At 46.1% G+C, this 14,946-nt stretch overlaps 1 protein-coding gene across 12 annotated transcripts in view; it reads right to left on the bottom strand.

The window, feature by feature from the left end:
* Positions 1-14,946, bottom strand: part of CIT (citron rho-interacting serine/threonine kinase) — a 116,079-nt gene that overhangs the window by 1,850 nt on the left and 99,283 nt on the right. For 9 of the 12 annotated variants that reach the window (XM_083478418.1, XM_083478420.1, XM_083478419.1 and 6 more), the window contains 7 exons: positions 13,828-13,936; positions 13,008-13,136; positions 12,628-12,708; positions 11,493-11,571; positions 11,198-11,377; positions 8,583-8,916; positions 47-6,207 (listed from right to left, as the gene is read on the bottom strand). In XM_083478418.1, coding sequence (XP_083334544.1) covers positions 6,184-6,207; positions 8,583-8,916; positions 11,198-11,377; positions 11,493-11,571; positions 12,628-12,708; positions 13,008-13,136; positions 13,828-13,936 — 936 coding nt within the window. In that variant the 3' untranslated portion in view covers positions 47-6,183. The remainder of the gene's footprint in view (positions 1-46; positions 6,208-8,582; positions 8,917-11,197; positions 11,378-11,492; positions 11,572-12,627; positions 12,709-13,007; positions 13,137-13,827; positions 13,937-14,946) is intronic. The other 3 variants (XM_083478415.1, XM_083478412.1, XM_083478416.1) reach the window with 1 other exon arrangement.

Raw genomic sequence — 14,946 nt, 5'->3', positions numbered from 1 at the left:
GAGTCGGACACGACTAAACGACTAAACAACAACAACATATAGTAGCCTCTCAACCTGTGATCCCTCTTGTTCCAGAACGGTTAAGTTATTTCAGCCTGAGGGCCACATGTTGGTGGTAGGTGAGGCCAGAGGCAAAAGTTGGGTGGAGCAACAAATGTAAATGCTACCTTTGTACAGTAGGCTAGTCTCTACTCAAACAGCCCTCTCTAATCTCCATCAACAAGGGAGAGACATCAGCGTTCAAGGACAAACTGGAGGGCAAACTGCACAGGTCTGGAGGGATGTATTTGGCTCCCGTCTGAGGTTCCCCACCCTCTGCTCTAGTTACTTTCACTATGATGAGGAAGATGAGCTAATCGAAAAGATCAGGCTCTTGGAGCAGGCAAGCAAAGAAGCGAATGTCCAGAGTCATGCAGATTAGGGCAAAACGAATTCCTAACTACACATATGTGCTTGTAGTGACTGATCAAGAAGAGAGTTCTGGAGGCTATAACTGATAGCTTGGTGGAAATGTCAACTCTGCGTGGGGCAGTGTTTTTTTTTTGGGGGGGCGGGATGTAAACTCCATCTAGGTACTGCTAGAGAAAGGGTGGAAAAAATAAGACCGCCACTATCATTATGCTGTTGTACAAAAGCAATGGTGTGACCGGTTGATATACTGTAGCAGAAAGACACACAGTGGCAGAAAAGGTTGTGGCATTTGTTTCAGCCTAGCAAAAAGAAATAAAGGAAGGCAGGTGGATATTATAGATGTTTAAAACTATGTATGGTACATTGAAAACAGAGAGAAGCTTTTTTCCTGTATTCGTAACACTAGAAGCTGAAGGGTCATTCGAGGAAGCTAAAAAAGGGTAGGGGGATTCAGGACACAAAACAACTTCTTCCTGCAGCACATTTAACTATTTCTCCAAGCAGAAACTTTAAAAGGGGTTTAGAAGTATTCATGGAGAAGGGTATAGATAGCAACTAGCCACAAGAGCTGCCTCCAGGATGAGGCAGGGTGCTTTTGCCTTTATGTCCTGGCTTTTATGTTTCTCACAGGACATTCATTTGGTCACAGCGGGAAACTGGATTCAAAACTAGATGCAGTCCAAGCAGAGCAGCTCTTACGCTCTGACATCTCTAAAACTGCTAGGTTTATGAGCAACCACTGGGACATTTAGAACATCAAAAAAGCCTTGCTGGATGAGGCCAGAGGTCTATCAAGTACAACATCCTGTTCTCTGGCTGCGAAGTTCACAAGCGGGACCTGAAGACAACACTGCACTACCTCTCTCTACTTGTGATTCCCTGTAACTAGCATACAGAAGCATGCCAACTCTTGACAGTGGAGACTATATCTGTTATGGCTCATGTAACTATGGCAAATCCTCCTCGAATTCGTCTAATCCTCTTTTGAAGTCAGTTAAGAATGTAAATTCAACCATGCTGGATCAGGTTAACCATTAAGGGCAGATAAGAGTTGAAGTCCAACATCTGCAGGGCCACATGTTCCCCACCCCTGCGTCAAAGGTATAAAGCGACATTTAATTAGGACAAATTAAGAAATCATAATGAGCACGCTTTTCACATTAAAACTTCTCTGCTGGCTCCATTTTAAGCATCCATGCATAAACAGCTCTTGCGGAGGCTGAATCACCATACCTAGTAACATTTCTCTCTCATATAGACACACACACCCTTTTTCTTACATAATCCCAAGCTCTTCTGAACTCAATAGATTTACTGCTTTTTTGCCCCCATTTTTTTTTTACATTTTTTAAATTAATAAACAAAATATTGCACATCTATGTGATATTTTTGCCCTAATAAATGGCATGAGATTCGCTGCATTTGAAATCCTCCCCAAGACGACTGAAATCTTCCCCACCTGCAATTTTTGGTGACTATAAATATAAAACTGGGGAGATAAAGGAAGTGAGTGGCCAGTTTTAGGTTAAGGGGAGAAGTCTGCTGGGCGGCAACTCCCAACCCCAGCCAGCTCTACGCACAGCTAGCACGACTCGCTGTCCTTGACATTTCATTGTTGCAGACCACATCCACTAGCAGGAAGTACAGCTGTGTTCACCAGGAGTTGAGCAACAGCACAAGTGTATTCTCAGAAAGTTCCCTGTTAGCTTCAGGGGCATGGGGAGGTAGATAAGAGCCCCCCTCCTGTTAGAACAGCCTTCCCCTCTCATCTGTGCCCTAGTCAGTTTAGCCGGTGGTCAGCAGTGGATGTAATCTAACCATTTGTGGAAGGCTGTGGTAATTTGGAATGGGAGAATGAGTGCTACGATGCAGTACGGTCATGTAAAATTCAGTTGCCCCAGAAACTTCTGGCCCTGGCAGCTTCAAATATGGAAGTGTGTGGGGCGGGGGCTTTGCAGATGAGATCTCAGAAGTCAGGTTAGTAACTGAAGGTGTGCAATGCTTGGGGGCAGGCCTTCAAACCCTGCGTACTCCTCCCCGCTGTGAGCAAAATGCAGAATTATGCACAGCTAGAGATGGCGGACAAAGGGTGGGCAGCCCAATTGCTTTAAGTGCGGGAGAGCGGAGGAAAGAGAATGCTTGCTTTGTTTAGTTCACCAGCAGTCCTCCCCCCACCCACCCCCCAAAAAAACCACAGTTTGATTATGAATCTTATCGACAGGACTGAAACAGTGAGTCTTAAATAAGTATATTTATGTGCACATTGAAAGAAAAATAAAGGAACATTTGTAAACAAGCTTGCAGTTCATTTATACATTCAAGATTAGGCACAACAGAAGTCAAAGCAGTTTGGTTTTTTTTTTTTTTTTTTTGTTTATGCAGAGCATCACTATGAGCTATATGGAGACCAAAAGGTGGCGGTTAAGGTGGTGGTTGGGGCGGGGCTGGGGGGGGCATCGCTTACTGGTAACCTACCCACAGCAGGCTGGGAAAAGGTTAGGTGTACAACTCATCAGGAAACACACTTCAGTTCCTGTAAAGCCGATAAGTTAGTAATAGACACACACGATCCCTGTAGAAGAATACATCAGACCCTGTATAAACTGGCTTCGTTTAAAAATAGAAGTATTTACATTATAGTCTGAACTTGCATTCTCTTGCCAAGCGTTACTTGTTTTGAGATGTACAGTCTGAATTAACATGGGCAATAAGTTGTTCTTTTAAAAAAAAAAAACTTGAAGCTTTAGGGGTGTTGTTGCTAGGAAGAGGGCAAGGAACTATTCCCCCTTTGTTGTTTTAGGACGGTGCTTATGGGAAGCCATTGGCTCGTGTGTGTCTGCCGGGACCGCTGACCTGCTGCTCAATATTTAAAAATGGACAGATTGGCTTCCTAATGGGGACGGGATAGCTTACTCCAGGACTGAAGATGGAGAGCTGGAAGTTTAGCAATTACTGCTGCTGCTGCTGCGTTCTAGAAGGCCTGGCAGCTTTTATCCTGCAGCAATGGAGAGGGTTGGGACGCTCAGCTCATCCCTGTGACTTCAGGTAACAACCATGGAAGCCAAGCACTCACAGAGTAACTTCTGACAATTTATTTATAGTCTTGCTACTTGAAATATTTATAACGCCACCTTTCTGCCTGATGACAGGCCTCCAGGATGGCAGACAACAAGTGAAAGTTAGTATATAATTTTTTTAAAATCCCCCCCGTTTAAAAGGCAGTGGTGAGTTATAAAGGCTCTGAGAGACAACGGTGGAAGATATGCTCTCCCACCCGCCTTAAGCTGCTGCTGCTCCTGTAGGAAGGAAAAGGTCACTGCACCATGCCAGTCAGAGTGAATTTTGCTTTTATTTGATTATTGTTAACAACAAGTTCAATACTTTTCCAGGTGGAGTGTGAGTTGCTCCTGTTGTTTCTTTACCTTTTCTGCAATCGTTAAAAGGTAGTGACAACAAATTCTATATTGTAGTTATGCTCGAGAACCTCATTGATGCTAGCAAGCTTCCGCTTGCAAATTTAACGTTACAATTATTTCTTCGTGGGATTCCTGGAGGGTGAGGGCGAGGCCCCTTCAAGTAGCTGAAGACGCCTTTCCCCAGCCACCGTTAAAACAAAGGGCTGGTGGTCGAAAATAAAGATGCACACTTTACAATAAAAAAGTAGAAACTGATTTGATTTCCTTTTTTTTGTTTTTTACGAATATAAAGTTTCTTGTAAATATGTACAGTCCTTTGAGCTATTCTATAGCAGGAAGCATTTCACAAACAAGACACAAGATATACACTCTCAGGACTCGACAAGCCGAGCTTTCAGGTCACGAGGGACTTTTTTTTCCATGAGATGCAAAGACCTTAAAAACCTTTCAGAACACCCAGACCCAGAGGCAGAAGTCTCAGCATGTTTCCTGACAAACCATCTGATATAAAATAGCCCGGATATACAACAGACCAGACCCTGTAATCCACAAGACCCTCCAGAAGGGCACTGATTGAAGCAGAAGAGATTTTAGGTGCCTCTCCAGTAGGGCAGCACCAGCTGGCAAAAGGAGTAAGCAGGACAGGCAGAGTGGGATTTTTGCTCTTGCCAGCTTGGAGTGAAACGCAGCAGCTAAAGCAAATCGAACGGCCGAAAGCCTAAACTTGGAAACTTGTTTGCCTCGGTGGCTCAGCAACACCCGAACGTGAGAAGCTATAGAGGGGATTGCAGCGGGAAGGCAAAAAGTGATGGAGAAATGTTTGGAAGAGTTTGCCAAAGCTGTTAAAATTTGCCTTTATCCTCACTGCCGGGAAGGGGCGGTCCGTTGCTGTACTAGGGATGGGGAGCCTGCGGACCTCCAGAACGGGAGCCAAATGGGGACCTGACGAAGGCAGGAGCAAATGGCACGGTGAGAGCACCTACTCCCCAAAAGCTGCTACCTGCCTTTGACCGCCAGGTGAAGCCAGCAACCCATTCCCACTGACTGTGGGCCTCCAGATGTTGGGCTCTGTCTCCCATCAGCCCCGGCCAGCGATCATTATGGGCCCAACGCCAACAGGAGAATCAAAGGTTCCCTGACCTACCCCAAAAAAGTACAAACCACACTATGGCTTGTTTTGTTTCGGTCCCCCACTCCCCTCTTTGGTAGCGTCTGAGCGCTGGTTGCACCGCTGCGGCAAGGAGGCCTTTCCTTTAGCTTAGCCTTTATCCAGTATATAGTGATACGTTTGTGAACAGGATCCTACCTAGTGCAGGCTGGGGATGGGAATGTCGTCATGCCTCGCTAAGTTCTGTTGTCGTGGAATCGAGAACTGTTAAAGCTCATTCTCCTTCAGTGCCAGTTTCCCCAGTAAACAATGATGGTTATTGTTGCAGCATAATCTATAAAGGCTTCAGTTTAGTTAACACGGGAGGTACAAGATACAATATCTAGCAAAAGCAACTGAAAAGGAGACTGCAGCCAGGAGGATGGTGGTGTATAGGAAGCATGCAGGGAGCTGCCATGCAGAAAACCTGGGTAAGAGAGGGAGGTTTTACACCTCCATACTGCTTTAGTGCAGAAGGAGAGAGTGAGAGAAGTGGATCACGACCACTTATTCTGTGTTATCGCGGGATATTTGGGGAGAGCTAAAACAGGACGTTCCCTTCCCTGTAACCCGGCTGACGGCAGAGCTGCACTTAACGGGTATCTTTTTTCTTTGGGAATCCTAAATTCCAAAAGGTTTTGGAAGGAGCGGATGGACTAAATTGATCAGGCTTTCTCTAAAAGCTCTACAGCAGAAGCTAATGATGTTGGGTGTGGAGACACGAATCGCTGTGGCCTTTTGCCGGTTAAAGGGCCTTCCCAGAATTCCAGCATCTTTCCCAAATGCTGATATAGCCCACCTTTCAAGACGTAGGTGAGATCCCCATCCCATCTGACTTCTGTTGATGGGGGTGGGAGGTGGGGCGAGGGCGGGCTGGTAAAAGGCTAAAAGCGAAGTATAAAAAGTCCATGAACTGCTTGAAAGAGCAACGGTAGTAACAAAGTGCTCAAAAAGAGGGAAGGGGAAAGGAGAGAGAGGGGAAGAGAAAAACCGAACTGCAGGAAGCTGCAGGAAAAGAAACTGAGATGCAAACGATCCTTGCGAGCAACTTGAGTCCTGGTGGATCGGATCCTGTTGCCAGAGCAATTATTCGGGGCCCAGTGCTGTTGGCTGGATGGGTACCTGGGCAGCTAAGTTAAGAAGTGCATCTACTCAGTACATTTCCTCGGCTCTTCCTGCAGTTCAAGGTCAAGGGGAGGCTTGTGTAGCTTATACTGACGATTGGTCCCAGACCTGTTACAGAAAGGAAGAAAATGATATGAAGTTCAGCAGTTGCACTTGGCGTCAGAGTTCCTAGAATTGTTTACAGCAGTGCTGGACTGAGATTCTCAAGCGCATACTGCTTAGTAGTAAACAGAGGCTACTGCCTTGTGATCTTCAGATAGAGGGCGGTATAGAAATTTAATCAACAACATTTTCCAATAACGCTTTTCCCCAATATCCACCATTTTGGGTCCAACAATCAACAGTGAGGCCTTCTTGGTGGTGGCTCCCAATTTGTGGAATGCCCTCTCTAGTGAGGTACATTGGCCTCCCTCATTACTAACTTTTGGAGGGAGCTTTAAAACATTCCTGTTTAGACAGGTATTTGATAGCTGAAATACCTGTCTCTGGCAGCCTTGAAATTATTAGATTTGAGAGCAGATGACTTACTTTTAGAAGTTTTATTTGTATTGTTTTAGTATTGCTAGGTTAGCTGCCCTGGGTTCCTTTGGAAGGAGGGTGGCATATAAATTTAATAAGCGTTGAATCTGAACGCACAGGGATGTATTGCTTGATTGCAATATTTGCCCCAGCCACCTAGACCACAAAGCCAACTCCTCTGGGATCATTCCTATATATAAGGGATTTTTCTAGTATGAAGGGTAGAATTGCTCTCTGGGAATTGCTACGATTTGAAGCTATTCCACACAATAGCACAGCCAATTAAGAGATTTCTGCTGAAATATGAAGCGGCATACAAGTTAATTGGTTATCTCCCGCTTGGACTACTGCAATGCGCTCTACGTGGGGCTACCTTTGAAGGTGACCCGGAAACTACAACTAATCCAGAATGCAGCAGCCAGACTGGTGACTGGGAGCGGCCGCCGAGACCATATAACACCGGTCTTGAAAGACCTACATTGGCTCCCAGTACGTTTCCGAGCACAATTCAAAGTGTTGGTGCTGACCTTTAAAGCCCTAAACGGCCTCGGTCCAGTATACCTGAAGGAGCGTCTCCACCCCCATCGTTCTGCCTGGACACTGAGGTCCAGCTCCGAGGGCCTTCTGGCGGTTCCCTCACTGCGAGAAGCCAAGTTACAGGGAACCAGGCAGAGGGCCTTCTCGTTAGTGGCGCCCTCCCTGTGGAACGCCCTCCCACCAGATGTCAAAGAGAACAACAACTACCAGGCTTTTAGAAGACATCTGAAGGCAGCCCTGTTTAGGGAAGCTTTTAATGTTTGATGTATCATAGTATTTTAATATTCTTTTGGATGCCGCCCAGAGTGGCTGGGGAAACCCAGCCAGATGGGCGGGATATAAATAATAAATTATTATTATTATTATTATTATTATTATTATTATTATTATTATTAATTAGATAGACAACAGAGCTGGGGTTTTCAAATTGACGTCCATAGAAGCTCCATTCAAGTGGTTCATAGAAAGTTTGCAGAACAAATCAATAATAAGTCCTCTACTTTAGCTCCCCCCCACCCATGACAATATCAAGACAGTTTTGACCAGGGGTAGATTCTCCAACAAGGAAACAAGGCCCTGCCATAGAGCCCATGATTTTCATAATATGGTTCTGGGGAGGTCTACTTAATTTCCCCTGGAAAATTAAAACAGTGATCTGGCCTAGTGCCCGTGATTTTTCTTAATAATGGCACTGATTTCAACAATGACACCTGTGCTGAAGGAAAAGTTCAGTTTACTTCATATTTAAAATCCAGAAGCAAAACTTGGTGTGTCCCTCCAAATTGTTATCAACCTAAATCAGTATCAGAACGGTCCAATTTTGTCAGCTGCGAATTCCTGGTTTACACTGGATACATTTTGTTAGCCTATAAGGGCGGGTTTCACCGGCTGCAGTTCAGCTAACCCACGCGTACTGTTTGGACTGATTACATTCTACAGCGGTGTGCTCGTGAGGGTTTTATGTGAGTAATGCACTTCCCTTTGCAGAATAACAAGATAATAAATTTTAAGTGACCTTTCAAGCCCCGCTGCAGCCCGCCCAGCAATCTTCAAGTGGTCCATGAGAAAAGAAACGTGCAACAACTGCTGTAATAGAGAGATTGCTACAGAGGAGAGAATCTGCTGGAATCATCAAGAGACACCAGCTTTCCCCTCTGCCTGGGATCCTTTTAGGGAGGAGCCGCTGCTTGAGTATTTACTCTGGCTCTCTCTTAACATTTTTGTGGGGAATGTTCATTGCCCTATTTTCAGGAACAGGAATGTATTTGTGTTTTTTAAAAAAATACATTTAAGGTTTTGTTTTGGATTTCTATCATCTGTATTGTTTGCATTTGCATGTTTATTGGAGGGGGGTGCCTTTTTGGCTAAAAGGCAGCATAAAAATAAACTGTAAAGTACGATAAATGGTGCAGGACAGTCCAGCTTACCTTGTTGACTTGGGAGAGGGGAGTCCTTGCTCCCCCCACCTGCATCCGTCCCCTGCTGCTCTCCTCAAACAGCCTCCCAGGAGACCTTTCCCTGCGAGTGCTCAGGACCCTGCCAGGAGATTTCTCCCTCTCTAGAGGACGCCCAGGAGACTTGTCCCTGCGCATCTCCGTCCTTCCCTCTCGATAGCGATGGGGTGTGCTTGGCTCCCGAGGGTGGCTTGGACCTTCCGGAGGCCCAGGGCTTGACGCTACCCGCTTGGTTATGTGCTCGTTATATGTCGGGGGGCCTCTCTTGTTCGGACTGCTGTCATTCAAAAACAATGGACGTGGACAGCTGAGTGACAATAAAAACCTTAACGTTACATTTTTTATTTGCAACAGCAAAATCCCCCACTGTGCCTTTCCCCTTGCTCTGCGAGGCCGTTTTCGGGGACGGACACAAGCGTGCCGCTGCGTCTGTAACAAAGCAGGGCTGGCAGACGGAAAGGGGAAAAGATTTCTCTGTTGTGGACTCTTTAACATGTGGCAGAAACCCTGCACTGCTGCGTAACCAGCCCCTAACATGTAACTTCCAATCTAGTTCTGCCTCTGGGTTACCATCCCTCCATCAGTCACCAACCTTCCAGCTCTTTTCACATGGAATGTGCACATAAGAACATAAGAGGAACCTGATGGATAATGGAAAATGGCCCATCTAGTCCAGCATCTTGTTTGCACAGTGGCCAAGCAGATGCCTGTGGGAAACATGCAAGCAGGACCTGAGCACGACAGCACTCTCCCCTCCGGTGGTTTCCAGCAGCTGGTATTCAAAAGCATTCCTGCCTCAACTGTGGAGGCAGAACATAGCCAGCACGGCTACTAGCCATTGATAGCCAGCTCCTCCATGAATTTATCTAAGCTGCTTTTAAGGTCATCTAAGTTGGTGGTGACCAATGCCTTCTGTGGGAGCAGTGATGGCCACACACACTACTGCTCCCTGTCCCCTTAAAAACCATCTCCTTTACATAGCCTGATCTCCTTTTCAGCTTTAAATATCTGGATTTGTACTTTGCTCTCATTGTCTCAGCTTTCTCTTTTTCCTACGCCTCTCTCTTGAGATAACGCAGTCTGGCTTCCATCCTCTGCATTCCACCGAAACAGACATCAATTAAATAAATAAATAGCCTTGTTCTCAGATCTAAAAAAATCTTCGCTCTTCCATCACCATCCTTATCCTCTCAGCCACCTTTGACGCAGATGCTTGTGAACATGCTCTTCAGGTCAACATCTTCCCCATCTTTGGATCTCTGTAACCCTGATGGTTTCATTTGAGCCCAGCTGAATGCAGCCTACTTCAGTGTTTTCCCTGAAGGTCTTCCTCTGTTCCAGAGGACTCTGCCATGATCCCACAGCTATCTAAACACAGGGTGATCTTCATCAGGTCTCTATGCTGAAGATATCCAGATTTCTCTTCCCTACCACCAACCTCTCCCTCTTGCCTTCTGCTAGTCCTTCAGCGGCTCATCACTGCCCTCAACATGCCCAAGTCTGAACAGCTCCTCTTTCCCCTTCATCCTCTCCCTTGTCATTGGGTGTAGAGAGTAGCTGATATTACCACTACCTACCCAGCTGAGTAAGGGACGCGGGTGGCGCTGTGGGTTAAACCACAGAGCCTAGGACTTGCTGATCAGAAGGTCGGCGGTTCAAATCCCCGTGATGGGGTGAGCTCCCGTTGCTCGGTCCCTGCTCCTGCCAACCTAGCAGTTCAAAAGCATGTCCAAGTGCAAGTAGATAAATAGGTACCGCTCCGGTGGGAAGGTAAACGGCGTTTCCGTGCACTGCTCTGGTTTGCCAGAAGCGGCTTAGTCCTGCTGGCCACATGACCCAGAAGCTGTACGCTGGCTCCCTCGGCCAATAAAGCGAGATGAGCGCCGCAACCCCAGAGTCGGTCACGACTGGACCTAATGGTCAGGGGTCCCTTTACCTTTACCCAGCTGAGTGAGGTAAGGCACGCTCAACTTCATCTTCTATTTTTTCCTCCTTTTTCCTCTCTCTATTCAACCAAGACCTAAGCAACATTGTAAACATCTGTTCCTTCCCCTGCATCTTCTTATTTAAGACACAGGCCCACATTCTCATCATCACTTGGCCTGGACCACCACTTTCAGTGGCATCCCCCTTGTTATTACACCTTCTCCTCCTCCTCAACTTGTCCCAAAACTCTGCCTCAAACTACTCAGTTTACCTCTCTCTTTGGGGAAGAGGCATAGCTGAGCGGTGGAGACTGTAAAAATGGGATGCTGGACTAGATAGGCCATTGACCTGATCCAGCAGTCTCTTCTTATGTTCTTAATGGGTCTACGCTGAGCAGAACTTGCATTGCCATGAACCACGTATCTTTCTCTAAGGCTTTTCTCAACACTGGTGATGCATCCTACTTTCCATGCAATCTTTAATCTTCTCCACTTTCTTCCCCAGTCAAACTGGCATCTCGGTAGGTGAAACTGCACCTAGCTCATCATGTCTATCTAGTGCCGCCATGCTTTCCCCATCCTTCCAAAGTAGAGGGCACCTTGGGGCAGGGGTCTTTCTTTCCCCCTCTCCTATAAGTGTAAAGCTGTAATATTACGTCTTACCTGCGCGTAGTAGAGGGGACCCGGTGGAGTTCGTTGTTTGATTCCTTCACCAAATTCCCCTTGCAGCAAATAACTCTTAGTTTGTCCTGGTAGGAAGAGGCCAGGTAAATTGCTCCTGATGAAATTGCTGGACCCAGGTAGCGAGGGCTCGGAATATCCAAGTGGGCTCGTGCTGGAGTGCTGGGATGGGGTGGAGAGGGAAGAGTGCCTTTAAAATTGGCTCTTAAACCTTGCTTTGGCCAGTTTGGCCTCCACAGTTGTAGAAGGCAAGCAGTGAGGCGGCGTAATTACTTACCCGAGGGAGGCACGTGCTTGGATCTCAATCACTTCGAGAGAGTTGAAGTGCGTCACAAACAGGTAAGGCTCCCTGTAGGCTACAGCAAGAACAGTGCCAGGAACAAAGATGAATAAAGTAGTCAGGGAACTCACAAGAAAACATCCTAAGAGCCTGGCTGCTGATTCAGGCCAATGGCCCATCTTGTCCAATATCCTGTTCTCAACCAGATGCCCCAATGGGACACCAGCAAGCAGGACCTGAGCATAACAGTGCTCTCCCCACCTACTGGCATTCAGAGGTATGCTGTGTCCAGTGGAGGTAAAATATAGCCATTGTGACCAGTAGCCACTGTCAAGCTTGTCCTCCGTGAACTTGTCCAATTATCTCTTAAGAAGCGCATGTCTTGTCCTCCTCCAGCCCTACTTCTGAAAATGTTTTAGATAGTTGTTCTTAACTATTTTTACCAATTTCTTTTACAATCAAGCGGGACCCCACATTTAAATTATTCCCTGGTCTCCCAGCTGGCCCTAGTAGGACCAACTTGGCCAGTTAGCCCTGGTGATCATTTGATGTCTGCTGACTGGGGTTCTTGTTCCACACCCCCCCCCAAAGAAAATGACCCCTGAATTTTTTAATTTTATTGATATTGATGCTGCATTTTATGTTGTATTTATGCTGTTTTTAAGTCACATTTTAATCAATGTTTTATATTTGCTGTTAGCTGCCCTGAGCCTGGTTTTTAAACTGGGAAGGGCGGGGTATAAATAAATTTGTTGTTTAAATTTTATGAAATAAATAAAACCATGCCTCAGATTTTTGAGTTTTTGTTTTGTAAAAGAACACATCTTTTTAAGCCAGGGATGTGGGAACCTGTGACCTTCCAAGATCTAGCTAGATTCCCAGCTCCCAACATCCTGGACCAGATCTAGCTAGATTCCCAGCTCCCAACATCCTGGACCACTGGCCATATTGGCTCAAGGCCATCCCCACCAGGAAGGCCACAGGTTCTCCCTCCTTCTCTGCTGAAGGTCCTTCTACAAAAGGAAAGACAAATGCCCCCTCGCTATTTCTACAACCCTCGGCATCTCTGAACACTAGAAGAAGATGGGTGCACAAGTAATCACATGACAATGAAAATCACACAAATGCTTACCGAATGCTAAAGGCAGACGACTCCATTTCAGGTCATCTGAGCGACTGCGCCTTCCATAGGAGTCTACAAAGACGCCAAACTCTGCAGGAGAGGACACACACCCAACAATCACCACCATTCCATTTCAAGCTATTATTTTTAAGAGAAATGAAATGTGAGTTTGCCAGGATTCCAGAGCTCCACGAAGCAGTAATTGGCAGTTGTTGGGTGCGGGAACAATTTCCCTTTGAAAAACCTAGAGCATGCGCTTGAACATGCAGTTTGATCTTTGAAACTAAGCTGGCCTGAGAGTTGCCAGTACCTGAATCACCCTGGAAAGGAGCTCTGAGCTCCTTGGGAGAAATGGGCAGAAGCTGAGCAAGACACTGAACTAGACTTACCATGAAAGCAAAGCAGATACTCCTCCCTCTGCCCTGTAGGGTTCACCTGGATGATATTGATTGGAAAACTGTTGGTGGATGATGCAAACACAGCAGAAGCTAAAGTATGGTCATTCTTGTCCAGGAATTCTAGAAGGCACAAGAGAATTAGATCAGTGCCTATTTCATTTTAAACAAAGGTCATAGCTCAGTGCTAGAGCATCTGCTATACATGCAGAAGGCCCTGGAATCAATCCTCAGCTTTGTCAAGTGAGGCTGGGTCAGACTCCTGCCTAAAACCCAGGAAGAGCCATTGAAAGTCAGTGTAGACCACGGGTAGGCAAACTAAGGCCTGAGGGCCGGATCCGGCCCAATCGCCTTCTAAATCCAGCCCACGGACGGTCTGGGAATCAGCGTGTTTTTACATGAGTAGAATGTGTCCTTTTATTTAAAATGCATCTCTGGGTTATTTGTGGGGCCTGTCTGGTGTTTTTACCTGAGTAGAATGTGTCCTTTTATTTAAAATGCATCTCTGGGTTATTTGTGGGGCATAGGAATTCGTTCATCCCCCCCCACCCAAAAATAAAAATAAATATAGTCCGGCCCCCCACAAGGTCTGAGGGACAGTGGACTGGCCCCCTGCTGAAAAAGTCTGCTGACCCCTGGTGTAGACAGTGCTGAGCTAGATAGACCAATGGTCTGATTTTGTTTAAGGAAGATTTCCTACACTCCTATGACCAAGGCAGGGCAGGCATGAAGGCGACAGCCCACCCCTGCCATACATCCCGCTGAGGACTTAAAGCGCTAGCTCTCCAAAGCATAGTTAGGAAGTGACACCTACCCTCAAGGGTGTACTGCTTCATCTCAATTTCATAGAACTTATTTGTTCCAATGATGATGCTGTAACTGGTGAAATGAATGCAGCTGCAGGGCTCCGAGGTTTCAATCTCCTGCAATGACAGAAACAAAAGCACAGACATACAAGCCTCAGTTAGCCTACTTGGATTATACTAGAAAAATGCAACCTCTGCTGCTGATAGAAGTAGTGCGACTCATGCAACACGTTGGCAATTAATATACACAGAACAATAATTATACATACTTTATCAACCTTCTGATAATTTCATTTAGGCTGGGTAGTTCGCAAGTCTTTGTGGCTTTGTTTAATGTTTTGTATTTTTCTCAGAAGGTTGATAAAGTATGTATAATTATTGTTCTGTGTATATTAATCGCCAACGTGTTGCATGAGTTGCACTACTTAAGATTATACAGCACCCTGACCGGAGCAGGTAAGGGTGGTTAGGATTAAGAAGATCCTAGGAATCTGTTTGGCTGCAGTCACAAAATCCAAGATAGGTCTGGAGTTTCTGGGCTTGGGAATGTGATAACTGCATTGGCTTGTTCAGTCTCACTTTGAGGAGAGTGGTAGAGGATTCTGGGTAACACTGCTGGGATAGGGATTAAAATCCTTGCTCTGCAGGAACAAATAATAATGCAGCTGCCCATCAGCATCCTTCCAGCTTGTCAGTTTTAGTCTCTTTCTTGAATTATGGGGTCCAGAACAGACCTCAGCATTCAAGGTACAGAATTATAAACCCAGTTGCTGCATTTAGCCCCTTGCAACTAGACTACCATGTTCTTGTTTACTCCGTGTTAAGTCTCACCAATGCCCTGCATAAAACCAGGCCACATTGTGGACCACACTCTCCACTGCAGCTGTACGTTTCAGGAGACCGGCTGGCTTTCAGGCATGCATGTCCACCGTTACTGTTCTCCAAACTGATGGATCGCTAGTAAGCATCTGTGGGATTCTTGTAGCACAGAGTAAATCTCAAACGGGGCTGCATATCCTAAACTACACTGACAGGCCAGTATAGGATCACCACTACGTACTTTTGCGTCAGTCTGATTCTGTGTGGCAATGTGTAATGTCCAGGGGAGTAACTTAGAAGAAGAAGAA

The sequence above is a fragment of the Podarcis liolepis genome, assembly GCF_965112155.1.
Source record: "Podarcis liolepis genome assembly, chromosome: 15".
Classification (NCBI taxonomy): Eukaryota; Metazoa; Chordata; class Lepidosauria; order Squamata; family Lacertidae; genus Podarcis; species Podarcis liolepis.
The sequence above is the reverse complement of the archived record's forward strand: the minus strand, read 5'-3'. Positions and strand labels throughout refer to the sequence as shown.